The 23,844-nt window shown below is 42.3% G+C and overlaps 2 protein-coding genes across 6 annotated transcripts in view; one reads left to right on the plus strand and one right to left on the minus strand.

Annotated features, from left to right (window-relative positions):
• The first annotated feature begins 5,756 nt into the window (after positions 1-5,756).
• LYRM2 (LYR motif containing 2) lies at positions 5,757-8,717 on the plus strand. 2 transcript variants are annotated; one of them, XM_063312234.1, is made up of 3 exons: positions 5,757-5,870; positions 7,277-7,417; positions 8,468-8,717. In XM_063312234.1, the coding sequence occupies exons 1-3, from the start codon at positions 5,826-5,828 to the stop codon at positions 8,546-8,548; spliced, it is 267 nt and encodes an 88-aa protein (XP_063168304.1). In that variant the 5' UTR covers positions 5,757-5,825; the 3' UTR covers positions 8,549-8,717. The 2 variants fall into 2 exon arrangements, 1 of the variants encoding a protein (XP_063168304.1); XR_010068542.1 differs by lacking the exons at positions 5,757-5,870; positions 8,468-8,717 and adding an exon at positions 6,322-6,355 and having other exon boundaries at positions 7,277-7,737.
• A 3,742-nt stretch (positions 8,718-12,459) lies between these two features.
• The window catches only part of ANKRD6 (ankyrin repeat domain 6), an 81,182-nt gene continuing 69,797 nt past the window's right edge, over positions 12,460-23,844 (minus strand). For all 4 annotated transcript variants that reach the window (XM_063312174.1, XM_063312167.1, XM_063312187.1 and 1 more), the window contains 5 exons: positions 22,760-22,936; positions 21,110-21,262; positions 19,364-19,474; positions 14,002-14,320; positions 12,460-13,399 (listed from right to left, as the gene is read on the minus strand). In XM_063312174.1, the coding sequence (XP_063168244.1) occupies positions 12,837-13,399; positions 14,002-14,320; positions 19,364-19,474; positions 21,110-21,262; positions 22,760-22,936 (1,323 nt within the window). In that variant the 3' untranslated portion in view covers positions 12,460-12,836. The remainder of the gene's footprint in view (positions 13,400-14,001; positions 14,321-19,363; positions 19,475-21,109; positions 21,263-22,759; positions 22,937-23,844) is intronic.

Here is a 23,844-nt window from a genome sequence, read left to right on the forward strand (position 1 = left end):
CCCTGGTGTCCATTGTTTGAAGAAATTAATCAGATCTGAAATAATCTAAATACAGATTATTCAAGTTTGAGAACTAAAGTAAATTCTGACATTGTCTTGAACTTGTCCATTCTCATATGTAAACCAAAGATTTGTGTAATAATTGCTGCATGATTTCATGGGGTCCAGATGTGGCTGGCACTGCTGATGCAAGGAAAGTTAGCAATGAAACAGGAAGGATTGTAAGTGGAATTTGGAGGAAATACTATTCCTTGTACAGATGCAATAATCATAAATTACAAAGGGGGTGTATATCCAGTACTTAGAAAACAGCACCTGTCTGATATCTACCTGATCATATTCCTCCCAGGCCAATATTGAATTGAAAGACAAACCACACTGCATGCATTAGAACCTAACATTGCAAAGTATTTACAATGTATGTAGTGCAGAATTTAAAGTACCCTATCTTAAACTGTAATTTCATGAAACTGCAGGTATTTTAAACTCCTAAACCGAAGTTTTCTTAAAATTACTTAATAGGAAGATATTTAAAACAGCTTTGGAATAAACAGTTTTATATAAGATTCGACTTTGATAATTGGAATCCATATAGTAAATCAAATCATGAAGATTGGAAGATATGTTTACAGGTAGTCCTCACTTAATGACCACAATTGAGACTGGAATTTCAGTTGCTAAGCAAAGCGGTCATTAAGCAAATCTGATCTGATGAACTTTTTTGCAGCAATCATTAAGCAAATCACAGTGGGCATTAAGTGAACCACATGTTGTTAAGTGAATCATGCAATTCCCCATTGATTTTGCTTGCCAGAAGTCAACTGGAAAGGTCGAAAATGGCAATCACATGACCATGGGACACTGTGATGGTCATAAATGCAAACCAGTTGCCAAGCACCCAAATCATGATCACGCAACTGTGGGGATGCTGGGGTGGTCGTAAATGTGAGGACCGGTCGCAAGTCGGGTTTTTCAGCACTGTCCTAGGTCCGAACCATCACTAAACATATGGTTGTTAAGCAAGGACTACCTGTACCTTCATAATGCTCTCCCATTTTCTAAACTTGCCAAGATGTTCTGTAAAGTAAAAGAACTGCATTATTCCACTGGTTAAGTCCCTCTTAATATTTTTTCCTACCTTATCTTAAACTGTAATTTCTTGAAACTGCAGGTATTTTAAACTCCTAAACCAAAGCTTTTGTAAATTGCTTAATAAGAAGTTACTTAAAATAGCTGTCCAAGACAGAGCAGTACTACCACAAGAGCCTCAGGCTTAAAGGAAGAATAAGTTGCTTTTACCATCCATCTGATAAAATAAAACTTCACAGCTCAAGATAACTTCTTGCACTGTTTATTTCCTGGTCTCTCCCTTGGTATGAATTAGATTTTTTTTAAAAACCCTATAACCATTTCATTTAAAAAATGAGCCACATCTAGTTTTTTTATTCGTATTTTATTAAAAACTATTTAAATAGAACAAAGAAAAATAACACCATAAGAAACAGAAAAACCATCACAAAATTTATACATATGGCATACATACATAGATACGCAGTTGTGCTTGTAAGTTTGCATATCTTGCAGAATTTGTAAGATGTGGACTCATGTAAACACGAGTGATAAGACAAAATGCTTTTTTTAAAAAAAATTGTAACGTGATTGAGATTAAACTATTAGGTATCACAGAATAGCACAATCATTAAACCATAGCAATAAAGGGAATAATAAGATTGTCCTGCTCAAAGGTTTGCATACCCTTAATTCTTAATATTGTGTATTGCCCCCTTCAGCATCAATGATGGCTTGTAGTCTTTTGTGATAGTTGTGAATGAGGGAAGCCCTTTCTTTTCTCATGTGGTAAAGCTGCCCATTCTTCTTGGCAAAAAGCCTCCAGGTCCTGTATATTTTCATTGTCTAGCATGAACTGCATGTTTGAGATCTCCCCAAAATGGCTCAATGATGTGAGGGCCACTCCGGAGCCTTCACTTTGTTCTGCTGCAGCCACTGAAGGGTCGACTTGGCCTTATGTTTTGGATCATTGCCATATTGGAAAGTCCAAGTGTGCCCCATGTGCAGCTTCCAGGCTGATGAGTGCAAATTTCCCTCCAGTGTTTTCTGATAATACGCTGCTTTGCTCTTGCCATCAATTTTGTCTAAATTCCTTGTGTAGCTCACCTGTCCCCCACCCCCCCCAATCAGCAGAGATCCACCTCCATGCTTCACGGAAGGGATGGGGGGCTTCTCTTCATAGGCCTGGTTGACTCCTCTCCAAACTTAGCATTTATGGTTATGACCATAAAGTTCAATTTTGGTCTCATCAGTCCAAATTATTTTGTTCCAGTTTTGTGGCTGCTCTAGCTGCTGTTTGGTGTACTGTAAGCAGGCTGTTTTGTGGTGTTGGGGCAGCAGTGGCTTTTTTTTTTTTTTGGTTTGGGTTTGTTGGCAAATTTACCTGCAGCTCATTTTTATTTATTTATTTGTTTTGTTTTATTTTATTTTAATCCCGCCTTTATTATTTGTTCAAGAATCTCCTTATTGTGCCTGCTGAAGCAGCCACACCACTTGGTTTCGGAGAAGCACATATTTCAGTAGAAGTTGCTTGTGGGTTTTTCTTTGCATTCAAACAAATTTTGCTGGCAGGTATGTGACATCTTTCTTAGTCTGATGCAATCTTAGTAATACCATGGCGTGATATAACAGAACCCCTAATTTTCCATTTCCTGATCAGAGTTTGAACAGTACTGATTGGCATTTTCAGATCATTCACCTGAAGAGCATTGATTTGGTTCTGATAGTAAAGCTCTGTAATATTGCATTCATACATGCAGTTACAGTGATGAAGATGCTCATGGGAACCCACTCTCTAAAGAAACATCAGGAATGTCCCACAATCTCCACAATTCCACTTATTGGAAGAAGGTATAATGGTGAGGTTCCCCCATTGGGTAAGCCACAATTTGCTTAATCATAGTTTGTTGATTTAACTGTAACTGCTCTGTAATTAAATCACCTATCTTATGATGGCCTTGACAGCAAATCTAACAACAGTGGATAGCAGGAACAAGGGTGTAACCAGGATGTGAAACAGCAAGAGAGATGCAAAAGCCTGGGCTGTAGTTAGCTGTGCATCTTCAGCATCCTTTAATATCTTTTAATATCCTTTTCCTGATTTATAAAGTTGAACTACTTTTGCTCACAGATCCTTTGGCAGTTCTTTCACTTTCCCAATGCTTCAGGAACCAGCAACATCAGTGCAGCATTTCTCAAGGGCTAAGACACTCATTGACTGTTTATACACACACTAATTGCAATCAAACAAGGCACAGCTGTGCATATTTACCCTTCATTGCCATCTCAACGCGTGTGTCAATTTTATACTGTATTATCAGCCCAAACATTCAAGGGTGTGCAAACTTTTGAACAGGACCATTTTATTATTTCTTTTATTGCAATGGTTTATTTAATGATCGTGCTCTTCTGTGATGCCTAATAGTTTAATTTGAATCACATTATAAATTTAAAAAGTGTTTTGTCTGATCACTCATGTTCACTTACTTACCTTACTTACTTACAAAATGGTCCACATCTTACAAATTCTGCAAGGGTTATGTAAACTTATGAGCACAACTGTATATGGTTGTAATAAAGTTTTTAAAAGTTTTAAATAAAGAATTATATTTTAGTATAATCATCCATGCAGATGATTACAGTGATGAAGATGCTCATGGGAACCCACTCTCTAAAGAAACATCAGGAATGTCCCACAATCTCCACAATTCCACTTATTGGAAGAAGGTATAATTTTGATGGCTGAAAGCAAAGAGGAACTGAGGAGCCTTATGATGAAGGTGAAAGAAGAAAGTGCAAAAGCTGGCTTGCAGCTAAACCTCAAAAAAACCAAGATTATGGCAACCAGCTTGATTGATAACTGGCAAATAGAGGGAGAAAATGTAGAAGCAGTGAAAGACTTTGTATTCCTAGGTGCGAAGATTACTGCAGATGCTGACTGCAGTCAGGAAATCAGAAGACGCTTAATCCTTGGAAGAAGAGCAATGACAAATCTCGATAAAATAGTTAAGAGCAGAGACATCACACTGACAACAAAGGTCCGCATAGTTAAAGCAATGGTGTTCCCCGTAGTAACATATGGCTGTGAGAGCTGGACCATAAGGAAGGCTGAGAGAAGGAAGATAGATGCTTTTGAACTGTGGTGTTGGAGGAAAATTCTGAGAGTGCCTTGGACTGCAAGAAGATCAAACCAGTCCATCCTCCAGGAAATAAAGCCAGACTGCTCACTTGAGGGAATATTAAAGGCAACACTGAAATACTTTGGCCACATAATGAGAAGACAGGACAGCCTGGAGAAGATGCTGATGCTAGGGAGAGTGGAGGGCAAAAGGAAGAGTGGCCGACCAAGGGCAAGATGGATGGATGATATTCTAGAGGTGACGGACTTGTCCCTGGGGGAGCTGGGGGTGTTGACGACCGGCAGGAAGCTCTGGCGTGGGCTGGTCCATGAAGTCACGAAGAGTCGGAAGCGACTGAACAAATAAACAACAACATAATCATCCATGTATAATCTGTGTAACTTGTAAGTGGCAAGTAACATCAGGCCTTCAGTTCCCCGAGTAATTGGAGCCATATATTTATCTTTCCAGCGTTGAAGCATTAGTCTCTTAGCAATAAGAAAAGCCCATAAAATCCATTTCCTTGTTTTAGCCATCAATTTCCATGCAATAGGGCTGACATTCAAAGGATGTCCAAAACATTAAACCTTGTGTCAAAGTCAAATTAATGTATGTAAATATTTCTTCCAAAAACATGACTGGATGTTACAAAAAATGTTTTAACGAAGGATTACTCTCATGGCATCTCCACACAGTTCTTGATACCATGATAGTTTCCAAACACCGGGGATGTACGTAACACAAAGCAATTGATTCTCGAGTCGTATTAACAGTCCTGCAACTGTCAGCTCAAAATGTGACAGTAATGCAAAACCAAATCATTAACGTTCCAACTCTTAAATTGAGTCTCAACAGCAAGGCAATTATAACCAACCCACCAGAAGTATTCTCTGTGCTGTCCAATACATACAAAGCATATTTATTGTAATAAAGTCACCTTAAAATTAGGAAACTAATTTGACATTAAAAGCAACCCTCTGATTTACCAGGATAGGACATTCAAGTTAATTATTCCAGAGGTTGCATAAGTAAATAATACCAGTCTCAACAACTCTTCAAAAAAAGGGCTCTTGGCTTAGAAGCCGCATTCTGAGGATTTTTCGTGCAGGGGGAGTATCTAAAAGGACGACCATGCAGCTCTGGAAGGAGAATCTGTCCTGCAGCAATCCATCACTAACATGCTGGTTATAACCAGAAAATCTAACTGGAGTATTGAGAAAGGAGCAAGGGAGAAGACGAGCAATATCGTCGAACTGTTTGCGCAGTTGTGGTTATGTTCTGGGCGCTTTTTAATTGTGATTGTCAACTGTTATTCCATAAATACTACTGGGGGTCTTTACACTTCCTTTTGGTTCATTACTGAAACATTCAGGATACTTGAGAAACAAAACAGCACCGCACGCCCCGCTCGACGTGCTCTATCCTAAACGCGCGTCGGTCGTCCACCCGGGAGCTGCCACTCAGGCTTGCAAATGACGGTCGGGGAGGCTACCCCGAAGTCTCTCGTCCGCAGGCTCCCTCCCCATCCCCGGGCAGCGGCAGCTGGGGCCACGTGGGGAGGATTCCCCCTCCGTCTCCGCGCGGGGCGCTAAAGAGTCCCCGCCGGACCGAAAAGGCCGAAAGGAGCGCGCGCGGGCCATGGCGGCCTCCCGGCTACCCCCGACGGCCTTGAGCCTGAAGCAGGTAGGGAGGGGGTCGCGCAAGGGGGCGGCAGCTCGGCCTCCCCTCGTTCTTTGCGACCTCCTGGCTTCTGAAAAGCTGCCGAAGCGGCCCTTGTGTTTGGGCGCCTCTTAGATCGCGCTTGCAGGAACCTGGGCGAGCCTTACAGTACATAGAAGTTTGCTGCAATCCAGTGGTCGTCGGGGTGATCGCGTAGCCTAAGGGACAGACCAGAGGAGGCGGCTCCGGGCCTGGAAAGCGCCAGGCGGAAGTCTTGCAGATGGGAAGAGGCTCCTTCGGCAGTGCGGCTGCGGCTGCATCAGCCTCCTGGCGGGGGCCTTGTGTCTGGCCGGATTCTTAATTCGGGCCATTGCCCGGCACCCCAGTAAACTGTAGGCAAGTTGTCTGCTCGGCGCCCAGTCACATTAGCGCGGGCTTCTTCTGCTTAAGTCCTCTTCCTTTTCGAAAACTTCCTTGTTTACAAATCTGTGGGCTGCTTTGTTTGGAATGTATGCATGCTGTCGTATTATCATCTACGTTTTTACCTAGCAAAAGCGCCTATTGCTTTTAATTAAATACTGCTTTACCGATCACTAGTTCAGTAGCCGAATTCCCGCGACAGCATCTGCATACTGCATGCAGAGAAAACTTCCAAAAGGAAACTTTTGAAAGAAGAATTATGGAAAAGCAAAATTAAATCATCTTTTTTGGAATATACAGTGTGCTCACATATGGTGAACTGCATGAGGATACATTACACAATGGTCTCGGTAACCACGTATGCCTGCATATATACATCAGAGGACTAAATTCTACAAATAAATATGTAATTCGTATTGTTTCCTGTCAGTGCTTCATTTTTAATTTTGCACTTTCTATGTTTCAGGAACTGGTGCATTTTTGGATGCAACAGCTGGTGATTAATGGCTATCTCAAAAACTTTTTCTATGGTTTAGGGGAGAACCATATAAAAATTGAGGAAGAATAAGTTCCCTTTTATACTGAGAGTTAGCTTGTGGGCCGGGGGTGGGTGGGGGGAACAAAGGGTTTTATCTTCACATCTCTCTATCCACAGCATGAATGTGCCCTGGTAATCAGTTTTTAAAGTCATGTTCTCATCACATCCTTTTCCTCTCCTCAGCTACAACTAATTAATTTTAAAGAGGGCAGGTAGTTGTATGTATTAATTTGGTAGTTGAGAGAAATAGGCAAGTTCATGATAATAGTTTTGCTGATCCTTTCAAACGTATGATCTCCAAGGCCACTTTTATGCTGCTTCTGAACTTGTATGGCTTACTGTAAGTGAATGAGTTGGGTTCCAGTTTTTTTCTTTTTCTTTTTTGCTTTTGGCCGAAAGAACAGACGGCAAGGCCTTTGACTTGTGACAAAAAGTGAGAGGGCCATTCTTTGTTTCCTTTGATGTTCTGCAGTTCCTGAGAAGACAGCAGGTTCTTCAGCTGTACAGGAAAATCCTCAGGACCATTCGTCAGGTCCCCAGTGAAGCTGATCGTCGTTACATGAGAGACTGGGCAAGAGAAGATTTTAAACGGAATAAAGAGGCTACAGATGAGGCAAGAGAGTTCTCAAATATGATGCACATGAACATTACAGCGGGTAGCTGGGCCTGAACTTCTGCTTCCTGTCTTCTGTGAGGCTTCCATGCAGCTTGCTTAGAACATTAGATGGGGATTGGAAAATGCATTGTGGGTGCTATGCAGTTGCTTGCCTGTGGGTCATATGGCTTTTGGAATATTAATTCCCCTTAAAAGAAGAACTTCCAAAGCTGGGTATGGTAAAGAAAAAGTGACTTCATATTTATATTTATTTCTGGGTTTCCAAGAGCCAGTATCTGGAGCCTGGTAAATGGCATATACTTCAAATTTAAGAATTCTGAATTAATTTCAAGTAAGGGAAGTAAACTACACCCTGGAGAAGATGCTGATGCTAGGAAGAGTGGAGGGCAAAAGGAAGAGGGGCCGACCAAGGGCAAGGTGGATGGATGATATTCTAGAGGTGAGGGACTCGTCCCTGGGGGAGCTGGGGGTGTTGACGACCGACTGGAAGCTCTGGCATGGGCTGATCCATGAAGTCACGAAGAGTCGGAAGCGACTGAATGAGTAAACAACAACAAAAGGGAAGTAAACTAAGCAAATCCTGCCTTGGGATTCTGTCTTTTGAAAGGAGAATATCCTAAATCCATTGCCTAGCTGTATAATTCTTCCCAGTTTGAGTAGTTGTTCTTTTTTATAATCGTATGGCATAGCAGTTTGGTGTTCATGCTGCTTTTTCTTGCTGGGAAATCCTTGTGAGGTCCAGCAGCCAGATGTGCAGACTATTTAGCCGTAACAAGTCACATTGCCCAGGGTGCACCACGAGGAGGCTAGTCTACATTGCACCGAGTTGGGCTGAGAGTGAGTGACTGGCTCAAGGTCACCCAGCCGGCTTTCATGCCCAAGGCAGGACTAGAACTCACAGACTCCTGGTTTCTAGCCCAGAACCTTAACCACTAGACCAAACCAGCTCTCAGTAGTTGCTCTGGTGAGGTAGAACAGCCATCCTTTCATGATTATTTGTTTTATTATTTTGCTTTGCCTACTAAGTATAACGTTTCTGCTTTACAGGATACAATTAAGATGATGATCACTCAGGGCAACCTACAGCTTCAGGAGCTTGAGAGAACACTAAAATTGGCAAAATCCTAGGCTTAATTCGGCTTACAAGTCAAAGTAATTTTTCATTGTAGCTAACTACAGACATTAAGCTGGAGGAGCCTTGCGAAGAATGTCATGGTGTCCTGTACACACTTCTCAAAAGTCAGACAGAAGACCTGCTGAATACTCTCTGTTATGGTATAAATGCTGAATTTCTGAAGCTGAAAATGCAGTAGGAATAAATACACAAGCACTAGTAGCAACATCTGGACAATCCATTTGAAAAATGCAAAAGTAGATAAAGGGAATTTGCTACCTTAGATTTATGAATTGCACTCGTAAATATAAGTATTATCAATACTGGAACAGTTTATTTTCACATATGCTATGTTTTGCTATAGTGTTCTTCTTCAAAGTAAAGAACTGAATCTTTACCAGCGTTGCACAAAGCTTTGAAGGGATGATTTAATGAGATATAATATCACGCCTTCGAATCGAATCATTGAATTTAATCTCCAAGGTAATTAAGGTACTTCAGAGTAGCTTCAGAAAAATTTGAAGGGGATTCTATGGATTTTCTGGTGCTTTCTGGCTTTGTAGAGTCTCAATCGTTGTAGCTTTTCTTCTAAAAACAGACAAAATTGAAGAGAATTGGGTGTTTTCTGATATTGACATGAATAGTTGGACAGTGAATTTTATCTCTTTCTAGAACCTACGGAAGTAATATACTGTACTTTATTGATTAGTCTATTTGACCATATCAAAGCATCAGCTGCAGTAAAAAACAATAAGACAAAATAAGGTAAGATAGAATATAATGAGATAAAATGGGCTACAGTGAGATAAAATAGATAAAATATAGTAAGGTAGAGTAAAATAAGGATAACAGGTAAAATAGTTTTCGATGAAATGGAGTACAGAGATGTATAATAAGATGAATATTAGACTAAAAAACAATATATGTTTAGTTGAATTGCATGCAACCCCAATGAGTTCTATAAAATGTATTCTCTGTGTGTGATGTTAAAGAATAGCAGCATTGGCCTATTATCTGCAAAAAAGTAATATCACAGATTCCAAGTCCAGGGCAGATGCTAACAATCCATTTTGCACTCAGAATACGGTTGTTTCTCTGTATACTTGGGGAACAGAATGGCATTCCATAAAGAAAGTATAGTGATTTCACCAATCTTCGTGGGCATTTTGGATCCAATGGTATTAAAAATCTTACTGCCTCTGTCAGCCCTAACTCAAAATCTACATCTATTATCATCTACTTCTAGGCACAGCATTAGGGTACCAAATATACAATATGTGAAACGATACATCTTGCATATTACAAAGGGTGTGGACAGGTGGATGGGAGTCATTGTAACAAACAGCTTGGATATACAACAATTCCCTAATTTCTAGTTTGATAATTAAAGAGAAAAATAGTTTACAAAGAAGGTAGCCATTAAATGTACTAGACATTATCTCCTTATGCTTTACATGCTTCACTCCCAAAATCGAACTATATAGCAATAATATAAATCTAGTCCTAAGCTGTTTGTAAGTGAGTAAGATTTCAGAAAGATAGGGAAACAATCTTTCCTTTGTAATAACTGAATTATCCTGCTACTAGACTTACTGGTGTGCTAATGCTGAGGATTGTGGATACTATACATTTTGTAATAGATCTCCACCTTCAATCTAAGTTGGCCCATATTAAATCAGCTTCTGCTCTAACTCTGCCCAAGATGCGATGATCTCATCTCTTCTTTATAGCAGCAGAAAATAGACATTGATAATTAGCAGAGTGGCAGAACCGAAGTCGAGCAAAAAAGCCAAGGCCATTCGCCTCAATGAGGATATAGATTTAGGTACTACTCTTGAAGAGGTGGAGATGAGGAGGCCCAGTCCACATGAACCTGTGCAACTACAAGAATTTTTGATTTTGAAGCTTCTAGTAATTTCAGAGGACTATTAGGACATGAATTAAAAGCAGAGAAGTCTACCAAATCAGATGCTGTCTTAGAATTTTGTAGCTCTTGATTTTTTAAAGCAGCTATGGGAGTGCCAAGAGATTGCTCTTTTTCAGGATTACCCTCACATTGTTGCCTAAAATTGGGACTATCGTCCTGAATATTTCGTAGGGCAAAATTTATTAATGGCTTGGCTGTTTGGATTGTCTGCATCTGACATCAGTTGTTAGGCAAATCTTAATGTAGCAGAACGTGGGATACTTAATATCCTAATAATTTTAACAGTACATGAATCCATTATCACACTGTTGCTCGGATAACAATTTGGTATCTTGTAACTTTAGTAACTTTAAAGTTAATTAGTATTGTCAGGGTGACTGTTGCACAAGGATGACCATACACCTGGCTCTGTGACTTGCATCTAAGATGTTTGAGTCTGGGGTAGCATGCTCATACTAAGAGCATGGCATTACTGAGTTTACAGGATGCAAGGGAACCTTACTAAACAAAATTAAACTTTCTTAAAGAATAGTTCAAGTATAGTTACAAAAACCATTACCAGTCCCATGCTATTTGTAGCCTATGTTATTTTGTAACAGTTGTGCTTGAAGTGTTTTATGAACTTTTCCATACAAAACCATCCAGGATTTAATTCAAAATGCTTTAGACTTTTGATTGAGAGGTAACATCTGGGCCTGGGGAATTATTTCTGAATGACGTTTATATTTTGGCTTTGGTTTAATTCAGGGAGACTGTGGGTTCAATTTATGTGCATATCCAGGGTAGATTAGTCTTCCCCAGTATGATAGTTTCCAGCTGTATTGGATTACAACTCCCGTCATGCCACACCAAGCAATATATAAACTGTATTCTCACTGAAATGTCCAGTTTTTATCAAATGCTCCCATTCTATCAAATCAATGGGAAATTTAATTTGAAAGGGCAGTGTATGGTTTGTCCAAACTCCATTCTATTTCACACAGCAGCAGTTTTTAATTGTTTTAATTTTTAAAAATACACCATAGTCCTTCAAACACTCTTTAAAATCCATTACCAAATTGGATACTAAAAGCAGGCATTAAGACAAAGCTTATTTTGAGCAGAGCTATTCTATTCTTGAAACAATGAATGAAATTAGAAGTGTATCTTTTACTTGTAGTAGTACACTACTTCACAGTGACCAAAGATACCTGCTGCAGGACAAATGACAAATAAGCACACACGTGTTCTCCCCCCACCCCTCCCCCAAAAGACAGACAGACAGAATTAATGTTTAAAGTAAATTCCATCTTGAGATCTTTTTTTCCCTTTATCAGTAAAATTGGCAAACTTGTTACACTATCTTGGTTAGAAAGCAATTAGCCATTACTATTTAAGGACTTGGCATTAGCATTTTTATTAAGAATCTTGTCCTGATAGTGCCCTTTAAAATCATGTACATTCAACTATATTACCACTATTCTTGGCTGCAAACACACCAGTCAGCTTTTTAGCAGGGGGAGAGGAGCACAAAACCTATTTTCAACTCCCTGCTCCATCTTCCAGATCAATACAACAAGTCTCCCTAGCCAGCACTGCAACTGGATGGTCTGTTCACCATGATCCCCCATGAGGCTGAAGAGATTGAAGCAAATTCCCGTACATAAAGTTGTTAATTGGATTAGGACCAGGAGCACTTGAGATTCACAAAGTCCTGTATAGAAGGAAGTAGCAGCCTTTCTGGTGTTGGCCACTGTTGGCAATTCTCAAAATTCAACTGAACTGTGGTGTTGTAGTTAAGATGTTGGGCAAGGAGTAGGGAGACCAGGTTCTAGTCCACTGTCAGCCATGGAAGTTCACTGGGTAATTTTAAACAAATTGCTCTCAACCCAACCTACTTCACAGGGTTATTACTGTGAGGAAGAAATAGGTTCTTCTGTACTCTGTTTAGATATAACCTCATACTAAATAAAAATACTATACTCAATACTATAAAATGCTCCAACTTCAAAAAAAATGTTTAATCTATAATAAAATTGTTTAATATAAAATAATAAAACTTTAAAGAATTCACAAAATGGCACAGGCATTGGAAAAATAGGAATAGACATTCAATCACTCATTCCCGACAGTACCTCTGATGGGCACTGATAGGTCACAAACACGTTCTACCCAGAATTAGTATCACAACTAGCGCTATTTAGAGCTAAAACAACATCGACTTTGTCACCCATCCACAAAGTGTTGGCTTAGGAAAACTGGTTTCCTTGCAATCATTTCACGGATGAATCCTTATCTTTACCAGCATAAATTCAGTATGTGTCAAACAGCTCATAAATGCTCTCTGCCCTAAAACTGCTTCAGTGGAGTTTGTGAAAGCAGCAATGTGTCCAGTGCTAGTTTTCCTTCTGCACCTTAGTCCTTAGCTTCTGTAGTTCCTCTTCTAAGCTTTTAATATGCTCTTTAAGGACTGCTTTATCTTCCTGAGCTTTCTGGTCTGCTTGGCAGCGAGCTTCTTCTGCCTTTCTCTCATACCACTTCTCCATCTGACTTGACACAGCCTCAAAGAAGTACTGGGTAATTTCCAAAGCTTGAGCTGTCCCTGCCAGCTGAGGACTGAGCGCCTTCCCTTCAGAGGCAGAAGGCAGGTGCTGCACAGGAGGAGTCTCTGCTTGCTGATGGGTCCTGTGCTTCAGCTGACCGCTTTTGCTTGGCTTCTTTGTTTGAGTCCCTTTGTCTACCAAGCAGCCACTCTGTGATTCGGTCTTTGTACATTCAGGAGAGGCCTGCAAAACAGTTTGTACTTTAACATGCCTTAGTTTGGAAACGGAGTATTCCACTGCTGGCAGTTCTTGCTGCAATCTGTTGAAACTTGCTTTGTCCTTTGGCCTAACCACTTGAGGAGATGCTGCAGCAGGAGGAGGAGGGACAGCACCACCCATTAACTGTTGCTCTGTTCCTGTAAATAGAAAGATACAAACAAATGTAAGTGCTTGGAGCTGGGGAAGCTTGAAAAAAGCCCAGGCCGAACAGGATGAGAATCACAGCCCCGATGCAGGATGGCAATGGAGGAGGTGAAACTTCCTTAACACAGTTTTGGTCCAAGGTTATCCTAATTCCCTGTGTCTCATTAAAAATAATTGGAAAATGGTTGGAATCTCCTGAGATCTGTGTATTCATAACAAATGAGATCTTAGGAGATTGGTGACATGCTTGCTTGCTTGCTTGTTTTAATATTTATGTATGCAATTTATAGGCTGCCTGACACCCAGTGACACTGGGCAGCTTATAATTTTTTAAAAATTGGCACTTGCGACATTGGAATTGCATAGTGAGGCCACTGCTTGGCAATATTGTTGACTCCTGCTCTAACAGTAACACAGTTTTTCTTTGGTGGTGGTGGAAGAGGCTTTGATTGTACAGGGTGAGGAGAAGCACATTGCCTAGTATCAAAATAAAAATAAACAGAGACTGGAATTTAGGTTGACATCACAGGATTCAATACAGCAGATTAGCATAGATATCCGACTGGAAACTGCTGAAACAACAAAACAAAAATACCTGATGTGTCATCTTGCTGAACCACAAAATACTGCTTTCCAAAGCTCTGCTCCGTGACTGGCATTTTACTCTGTTCTGTATCTCCTGAGAGACTAACAATGCCAGACTGATGATGGGACCCATTTGACTGTGGTGAGGTCTGGATAGTTTTACAGTCGTTTGTACTATGAAGGTTCTCTGTGTCCAAAGTCTCTGTGAGTGACTCACATGTGGACAGAGTGGATTTTGGTCTTGAAGATCTAGAATCTCCAGAGAGCTTCATTTCTAGATTCTGAATTTTTAGCAGGCACCAAGCTTTCAATTCTCCTACCAAAGACATCTGTAAGAAGAAACCACATACATATCAGAGCGTATCAGATGACATCTCTCCCGATTCTCAGCTACTCCTGTATTTTGTAACTCGATCCAAAAGTATTTGCTGAAAAAAAAATTTCATTCAGTTCAACTTTATTATGCTTCTTTAAAAGCTTAGGGTATTAGATATGGATGCCTATACACTGGAATCAAACTTTGGCATTTCAGCCTAGAATAACTGGTCACATTAACCACAAAAGATTCCATAAGATTCCGCAACTGGTCATGTGGTAAGCGCTGCAGGAGGACACACAACATGCAGTCCCAAGGCCTCATGAAATTCCTCAAAACCCTGTGTGCAGCTCTTCTGAATGTCGCCATGTAACTAATGTTTAGATTAAAAGTTCGTAAAATACGTTTAATTTAATATATCAATTTTAGCTTTTGTCACTTTGCCATGGCTATACTTGGCTTTTGGTATATCAAAACACAACTTGAATGCTAAAGGCACTCACCAGCCCTCTAAAAGTTACTTATTGGACCAAAACAGAAATAAAATAGAGATGTGATATTTCTGTAAAGATAATTATTACTATATTCAGTTGGTGTGAAGCTGAGGTTTCTTGGGGATGCCAAAGAGGATTATTGTTACTAACCACATTTGTATCTCACCCTCTCAAGAGTTTAAGAGAGAAAGCTCTTAAACTTAGTCTGTGGTTTATAGTAAGTAAAAACCTGAATTTGGGCTTTCCTGTTCAGATCAGTAATCTGATTGATATACCACCAAATTCACAGGATTATTTATCTGGAAAGCAAGCTGGGTAAAACAGATGCTTGAGTTTTTCCATTACAGATGAAAAGACACATGGAGAATAAATTTTAAAAAACATTTTCCCCGTTGATAGTTATTCATTCATTCATTCATTCACCGCCCATCTCTCCCCTACAGGGGGACTCTGGGAGGCTTACAATAAAACAGGATTAAAATATAAAACCATTACATTACAAAATACCATAAAAATACAAATATAATAAAATCTACATGGCGAAAAGATCTTAATCAGTCCTTGAGTGTAATAAGTCCCTCAGAATCACTTTATGGTGCTAGCCATCCCCAGGTGTAATTATTCCCTCTCCCATTCCAAGCCTGCAGACAAAACCAGGTCTTTAACCTTTTGTGAAAGTCCAGGAGTGATGGGGCTTGTCTCACCTCTGGGGGAAGGATGTTCCAAAGGGCGGGAGCTACAGCAGAGAAGGCACGCTTCCGAGACCCCGCTAGATGGAATTCTTTTATAGATGGGGTCCGTAACATGCCCTCCCTGCATGACCAGATGGGGCGGGTCAATGTACAGTAATAGGGATGAGACAGTCCCTCAGATATCCTGGTCCCATGCCATGTAGGGCTTTAAAAGTGATGACCAACACCTTGAATTGGACCCAGAAGCAAACTGGGACCCAGTGCAGCTCACGCAACAAAGGTGTTATGTGTGCAAATCTTGGGGCACCCAAGATTGTCTGTGCGGCCACATTCTGGACCAGCTGTAGCTTCCAGATATTCTTCAAGGGTAGCCCCATGTAGAGCACATTACAGTAGTCTATATGGGAGATGACCAGGGCATGAGTGACCGTTTGGAGGGCCTCTCGGTCCAGGAAAGGGTGTAACTGGCGCACAACACGAAGTTGTGCAAAGGCCCTCCTGGCCACAACTGCCACCTGCTCTTCAAGCAGGAGTCATGAGTCCAAGAGGACCCCAAGTTACGCACCGGGTCTGTCTGGGGCAGTGCAACCCCATCCAGCACTAAAGATGACAAGTTCCTGGCATGCGAGGTGCCATTAATCCACAGCCACTCCATCTTACTAGGGTTCAGTCGAAGCCTGTTGTTCCCCATCCAGGCCCCCACAGCCCCCAGGCACTCAGAAAGGGTAGTCACAGCATCACTTACTTCACCAGGGATGGAGATATACAATTGAGTGTCATCAGCATACTGATGATACCTCATCCCATGGTGATGGATGATCTCGCCCAGCAGTTTCATGTAGATGTTAAATAGGAGAGGAGAGAGAACTGAACCCTGTGGCACCCTGCAATGGACGGGTCAAGGGGCAGATCTCTCCTCCCCTATCAACACCGATTGGGACCGGCCCTGGAAGAAGGAGGTGAACCAGCGCAAGACTACACCGCCCACCCCCAACTCCCTGAGCCGACCCAAAAGGATACCATGGTCGATGGTATCGAAAGCCACTGAGAGGTCAAGAAGAGCCAGGATGGATGCACTCCGTCCATCCCGCTCCTGCCAGAGACCTTCCATAAGTGCAACCAATGCTGTTTCCGTCCCATAACCGGGCCTGAAACCTGACTGAAAGGGGTCAAGATAATCCGTTTCATCCAGGATCCTCTGGAGCTGCAACACCACCACCGTCTCAACCACCTTCCCCAAAAAGGGGAGGTGGGAGACTGGGCAAAAATTGTCCAGTACGCTGGGATCCAGCGATGGTTACTTGAGGAGGGGGCGCACCAGAGCCTCTTTGAAGGCTGCCGGAAATCCCCCCTCTCTCAAGGATGTATTTACTATCATCTGGACTGAACCACACATCACCTCCCAGGCTGCCTTCACCAGCCAGGAGGGGCATGGATCTAATTGGCAAGTGGTGGTGTTTACAGTCCAGAGGATCCTGTCCACTTCCTCGGGCTCAACAGGATCAAACTGTTCCCTGATAACAGAGTAAGAACGTTCCCTGGGCATCTCCACAGATACTGCCTCACACTCAGAGTCCAACTTGGAGCAAATCTGAGTGATTTTATTCTGCAGATGCCTAGAAAACTCCTCAGCTCGGCCCTGAAGATTGATCTCTGAGTCCCCTTTCCCCAAGAGGGATCAGGTAATCTTAAACAGGGCCGTCGGACGGCATTCTGCGGATGCAGTAAGAGCGGAGAAATACTGACATTTCGCCGCTCTTACCACCACAAGGTAGGCCTTAATAGCAGCTCTAACTTGTGTTCGGTCAGATTTGGTCTTTATCTTTCTCCAGCGGCGCTCTAGGCGTCTCTTAATCCTCTTCAGAACCCTCAGCTCCTCCGTAAACCACGGGGAGTGTTGGGTTTGATGGGATAAGAGAGGCCGCACAGGCCCAATCCTGTCCAAGGTGCTGGCCACCTCCCTATTCCAGGCGGCAGCCAGGGCCTCCACTGGACCGTGCAGCAGATCCCCGGGTATAACCCCCAGCTCCCTCTGAAACCCGGCTGGGTCCATTAGTCGCCAGGGGCAGACCAATCAAATAGGTCCTGCCTCCCTGTGGAGGGGGGCGGCATAGGAGAATCTCAGATTCACCAGGGCATGATATGACCATGACAGTGGGGATAGCTGTAACTCTCCCCTCAGATCATGTTGCCGTTGTTCCAACAAGAAAACTAAGTCCGGGGTGAGGCCACTGTCCCGAGTTGGGTCTCGAATAATCTGAATCAGGTCCATGGCTGCCATGGTTGTCATGAACTCCCGAGCTGCCTCCGAGGCCTGCCCCAGGGACGGCAGGTTGAAGTCCCCCAGAACCATACGCCTGGGGAACTCTACCGCCAACCCTGAGACAGCATCCAGCAGCTCAGGCAGGGAGGTTGCTACACAGCAGGGAGGCTGGTACACTAGCAACAACCCCAACTGTTCCCAAGAGCCTAACTTGAAAAACAGGGTCTCATACCCGGTCACTTGTGGAGCATGGCCCCTGAAGGCCACAAGAGATTCCCGAAAGACAACAGCCACCCCTCCTCCCCTGCCCTGAGATCTCGGCTGGTGCCATACTCGAAACCCGGCAGGGCACATCTCTGAAAGAGGAGCACCTCCTTCTGGGCCCAGCTAGGTTTCAGTAATGCACGCCAGGTTAGCCCCCTCGTCTGCAATCAATTCACAAACGAGGGGGGCCTTGTTGTTAACAGACCTGGCATTACAAAGCAGCAGCCACAGATCAGGGCCTCCATGGGTCTGCTGACCAGGGTCTGGTTTGAGCACAGAGGGCTGGAACACACCACCAGTAATAAACACCAGGGGCATCTTCCCTGTAGATGGCCCACCCTCCAGCTCCTGTCATAACTTCCCTGACCTGTCACCACCTTGATCCTCTGCCCGCCCTACAATCCCCCGAGTCTTGCAATCCATTCACCCCCAATCCTGAACTCCAAAGACCCCTGGTTAAAAATAGAGGTTCCTCCATCCATGTATACAATCACTCACCTGCTCATACACTCACTCAATCACAAGGTGATGGCAGGCCCTAACCCTAACTCTGTCCAGGGGGCTCCCCCCAATCCCACACCAGCCCATCAGGTAAGGGGGTTATACACACCCCAACCTCAGCAGGCAGGCAGGCCAGGGTAAAAGTCTAAAAATTCAATTTGGAGCTCACACCCCAGAGCGTCCTGCTCGGCGTTCACTCGTGGCTGCCATGTTGCATATCTCCGTATTTTAAAGATGGAGATTCAGGTATTATCAACTTAGAAGGCAGTTAAAGTGTATGACACTCCATTTTTATGATACTACAAGAATCAAGGACATAAAGATATTTCTTTTACTGGAATATTTGATGATAAGGATAGGTTTTCAACAGCCAGAAGAAAAGACATACTGAGAAACACCTATCAAAAATTATGTTGAAATACCTTGTTTTCAGTCACCTGATTTAACTGAATGCTCAGAATAACTTTCCACTATAACCAGAGTTGTTTTCTTTCCTTCAAAAATGTGTGGTTACTTCCATTGTTCCATATATGCACCATCCTCAAATTCCTCATCATTTCACATAATAGATCTCAAGGTACTCTGGAGTACGAATCATCTGCAGCTACTTGGAGGCTCACTCTTGCTTCAAAGCCCTCCAAGGTTTTCCCAGGAAAAAGAATCTCGGCATCACACATGCCCAGAAGACCTTGAGAGGACTTCTACGCAGCTGTGCCAAGCCTTTGAGTGGCTGTACCTAAGTCGCTTCACACCACAAAAAGCAGCTTCTGAAGCTCCTCATCCCAAAAGCTGCACTATCTTGAACTGCGCATTCACTCCAACAAATGTTTGTTCTAACCTACCTGGCGTTTCTCCCCTTCATTTCTTTCCAACTCAGTGTGCTGAAGACGAAGAAGACACTCTGCTCTTTCTGCTGACAGTCTCTCTGCCATTAATTTGTCTAAAACACGGAGCTGTGAGGGAACCAAAAAGGTACCGGAAATTGTATCAATGCATTCATTTACTAGATCTTGTATGTCTAGCCATTAGATCAATGGATCTGAAAAGGGCACTTCTGATGAGACAGTATGAATAAAAATACTTGTTTTGGCATTTCAAAAATGCATACACTAAAAAATACTTCAGTTTTATTTCAGCTGCAGATGTGCCCAGAGATTAAAAAAAATAAGCAGGATTTCGATCGAAGAGAAGATGTGCTTGCACTGAAGATGTTGCCTAGTCTGGCAATGAAATGTCTGCAAGAAAACAACAAGGCTCAGAGAGCACCAAGGACTCCATCAGCAGGATTTATTGGTTTCCTTTCAGTAACAGGATTTCTAGCTTCCAGTCTGTCCACTTGCCTTACATATAGACACACATTCACATACACATTTTTATACACACATACACAACTAGTTAACACATCTTGCTAAGCCAGAATATGATTTGTTTTTCAGCCTAGATGTGTGAATCCAGCCAGTGTGGTTCATTCAGTGGCCTCTGTTTAAATCATAGCTTAGCATAGGTATGAACTAGGCCAATTTCTTTCTAAACCTTATACAGGTAGTCCTCATTTAGTGACCACAATTGGGACCAGGAACTCCATTTGTAAGCAAAGCAGTTGCTAAGTGGGAAATCACATGACCGCAACTGTGCTTTCCTTTTCCCCGCTCCCCCACCTTTTGGAAAGCTCACCCTGGTGGGGTTGGGATAGCCAGCTCAAAACTGACAGGGCTAAGCAGTTTCACACCTTTGGCTTTTCTTTGCCTCCTAATCACTACCCAACCTTTGGAATGCTCACCCCAACACTGGGATAATTAACAAGAAGGGAATTGATGTTTGTATTCACACTGACTGGAGAGGGATTACAAGAGAGTAAGCAGGCACACAATGGGGAACACACATTGAAAGGAATGCAGTGGTGCCGGCAGCTGTGAGTGTGCTATGCAAACAGCCCAGTGTATTCCCAACTGGGTGCATTCTTACTGTTCTGTAATTTCTTCCTCTCCAATCTCTCCGCTCTGCAAGGGGGAAAAAAAAAGAGAACAGATCACGCACAGGGCATTGTGTACTGACTATAATGGTGATATGTGACTGAGGGGCACTGCAAAGGTGGTAAATGAGGGCATTGGTTGTAAAGTTATTTTTTCAGCACCACTGTTAACTTTGAACGGTCTCTGAATGAGGCAGTCAGTAAGCAAGGACCACCTGTATTGGTGTAGGCTTTCATGGCCAGTATCTGTTGGGAAGTGTTGGGCTTCAGGGTTCAGTGACCATGGTCTAACGTCAGGAATTCTGTTGTCTAGACCATGGTCACTAAACCCTGAAACCCAAAACTGTTCTTTCTCAACCTGCTTTGTAATAATGAGATCTTCAAAATATAAGCCAGGAGATCAAACATTGGGTGGCCTACTGCTTGTGCTTCCTAAGCAAAGACAGCAGAAAATGACCTCCACATTGTGGCAACCATATCAGATAAAATAGTTTGCTATCATATCATGTAATGTGTTGCACATGTTGATAATAGGCAGTTGACTAATGAATTCTGCTGCATCTGTTTTCCTCATACACATTTCGAGAAACGCTGTATCTCTGGAATTCTTCCTTACCCGATGTTGTGTTTTATTTTCCATTTGTCCTAGTTTGCTGTTCATCTTATCTTGCACTGCTACAAACTCAGCTTTTATTTCTTCCATGGCAGCTGCCAGCTGGTTCTCTACTTTATGTATTAGTGGCTCGCAACGACATCCATTTATAGGTGCCTACAAGAAATGACCACACACACACACACACACATAAACATCTCTCTCTGAACAAACACTTTTGCTAATACAGCAAAGGCAATCACAGAAGATAGCACTGGATTGGGGCCTCCTGGAAGAAGATTAATGGGAAGAAGCAAACATGCATGATAGGTCTAAAAATACTGGCAGGAAAATAAACAAGATTTGCTTAAGCCAGGTTTCTCCAACCTTGCTCCTTTTAAAAAAAAATGGACCACAATTCCCAGCAAAGATGACTACCAAGTTCATCTTTTACATTTATGGCATTAATAACACAGGGAGTGAAAGAACCACATGATTCAGTGGGAAGATGAAGTTTGTGAACCCTTTGGAACTCAGCCATTTCCTCAAGTTCCTTCCATTTCAGAGTATTGTATGCTTTAATTTTTGTTGGATAACCACTCCTAGGAAGAGTAACATTGGTTTTGCATTTTTTCCATTTGTACACTGTCTGCAATGATTTTGTAATCTTGTGAATATCGACAACCCTTTTCCTAAGATCCATGACATGAAACGCAGATGCCAATGGTGGCAATCAACATGTGTGAGTTTGTACAGGGGAGGCCCCCTCAAACTCACATTTGATTGGCATCTCATCGGTTGGAACACCTGACTGAAATATCCCCTTAAGAGAGTGGATTATTGTGGGGCTTCACATAACTTTTTCTAGCACAGACAACGTTCAATTGAACATGACAGTGAAACACTGTTTGGGGCATTGTCTGTATGACCAGAGTCTTAATCTATTAAAAGGACTCGGATGAACCTCGGATCACACTGTAGGCTACAGCACTGCAAGATTATGGATACTTCTACAGAGTTCACATCTTTCTCTCATCACACCTATTGTTTTGAAGATGCAAAAGTACAGCTAACAAATAATTCAGTTGATACAATAGTGTAAAAATGAATTTATTTTAGAAACACATGGCACATGTGACACAATATCCACGTACTTCAATGTAATACATTTGTGATCTAGCCCCTGTGTTTCTCAACACTGGCATCTTCCAGATGTGTGGGCTTCTGGGAGGTGAAATCCATGCATCTGTAGTTAGAAAGCACTGACCTGATGTGATGCCTTATTTACAGAAGGCCAACAAAACTGCTCTTTTACCCTCAAGAAACACAAAGTTCAACAAAAACTAGAACAGAAAGTATTAAGGAATTCTTACTGGGACTACAAACTTGTGTTGCTTACTTAATCTTTCAAAAGCTCTGCCTCCAATGAAAATTAAAAAGTAGATTCCAAAATAGGTATCTTCAGTTTCTAATTCTTCTTAAGGAAGCACTGAGTTTGCTACCAGGAAATAATTCAAAAAGCTAAATAATTTAATCACGAAGGCACATTCATATTCCTCTGATCAATCCTTCCTGTTGAAGTGCAAATAAAGTCTCCTAAAAAATTACAGAGCTTCCTTGAAAATCCTTTACTGCATCACTACCCCAAGCAATACTCTGCTTCTTGATTTATACCTGCATGATTTTTCCATTCTTTCCACGGTACAGAGTATATAACTGGTAGGCCCTGAATTCATGGGGTGGCGGTGGAGATGCACAGCGATGCTTGCTTCTGCGCTTTGTCAGGTTGTGCTGTGGACCAGAAGGTATCTGCTGGTCCGCTGGGGACAAAGGATCAGAAAGCGCCAATACCTGATTATTAAGAAAGGAAACAGCATTTTAGCAGCAAATAAAACCATTGGGCTATTTTTCTATCTTTTTACTTTTTTTAGCTCAAGATTTGGAACATTCCCTGATTATCATGATCAGTCATATGTCACAGGTGATTCCCAGAAGGGATCCAACAAAACAGGAAATACGTTTTGTTCTGCACCTAGAGCAAGCCATCCCATTTCAGAAGTCCTGTGCAAATGTTCTGGACTGGCTGTAGTTCAGCAGAAACAAAACCCAGAATGTTTTGGTGGTTCTCTATTTCAGATGAAGTTATTTTTAGGACAGCATATCCTACCACCATCTGCTTCCTGAGCTTCTCAGAGGTTCCTTTCCCTCAATTCCCGTCTCCAGTGTCTCAGCTGAAATGTCCCATCAACCCACCTGACCTCATCTTCATCAGTGCCTTCCCCTTCTTCCCCCTCTCCAGCTTCTCTGCCGCTACCACCAATATTCTTGGCCTTTTCCCACTCTTGCTCTCGCAAACTTACCTGCCAAACCATTTCTGCCTAGAACAACCATATTTCATTCTCAATGTGGAACAAAACAGCTCTGCTTTGTTCTGTGTATGGAACAAAACTTCCAAATTATGCATACCTTAATTTGGGTCTGGATCATCCCAAACCAGTTTTACACAGAGTATTTTGCACACCCCTAATTCATAGCCCCACCACCCGTCTGTCAGTTTGTCGTACTGTGCTGGCTTCCGTGCTGCTATGATGCTGGAAGCTCTGCCACCAGTAGTTCTACCACCAAAAGGGTCACCCATGGTGGACAGGTTTCAGCAGCGCTTCCAGACAAAGAACAGGCTAGGGAGCAAGGCCTGGCGATCTACTCCCGAAAACATGCCAATGAAAACCCTGTGGGTTACAACAGAACGTTTTGCGATA

Source organism: Candoia aspera, chromosome 1, assembly GCF_035149785.1.
Source record: "Candoia aspera isolate rCanAsp1 chromosome 1, rCanAsp1.hap2, whole genome shotgun sequence".
NCBI classification, from domain to species: domain Eukaryota; kingdom Metazoa; phylum Chordata; class Lepidosauria; order Squamata; family Boidae; genus Candoia; species Candoia aspera.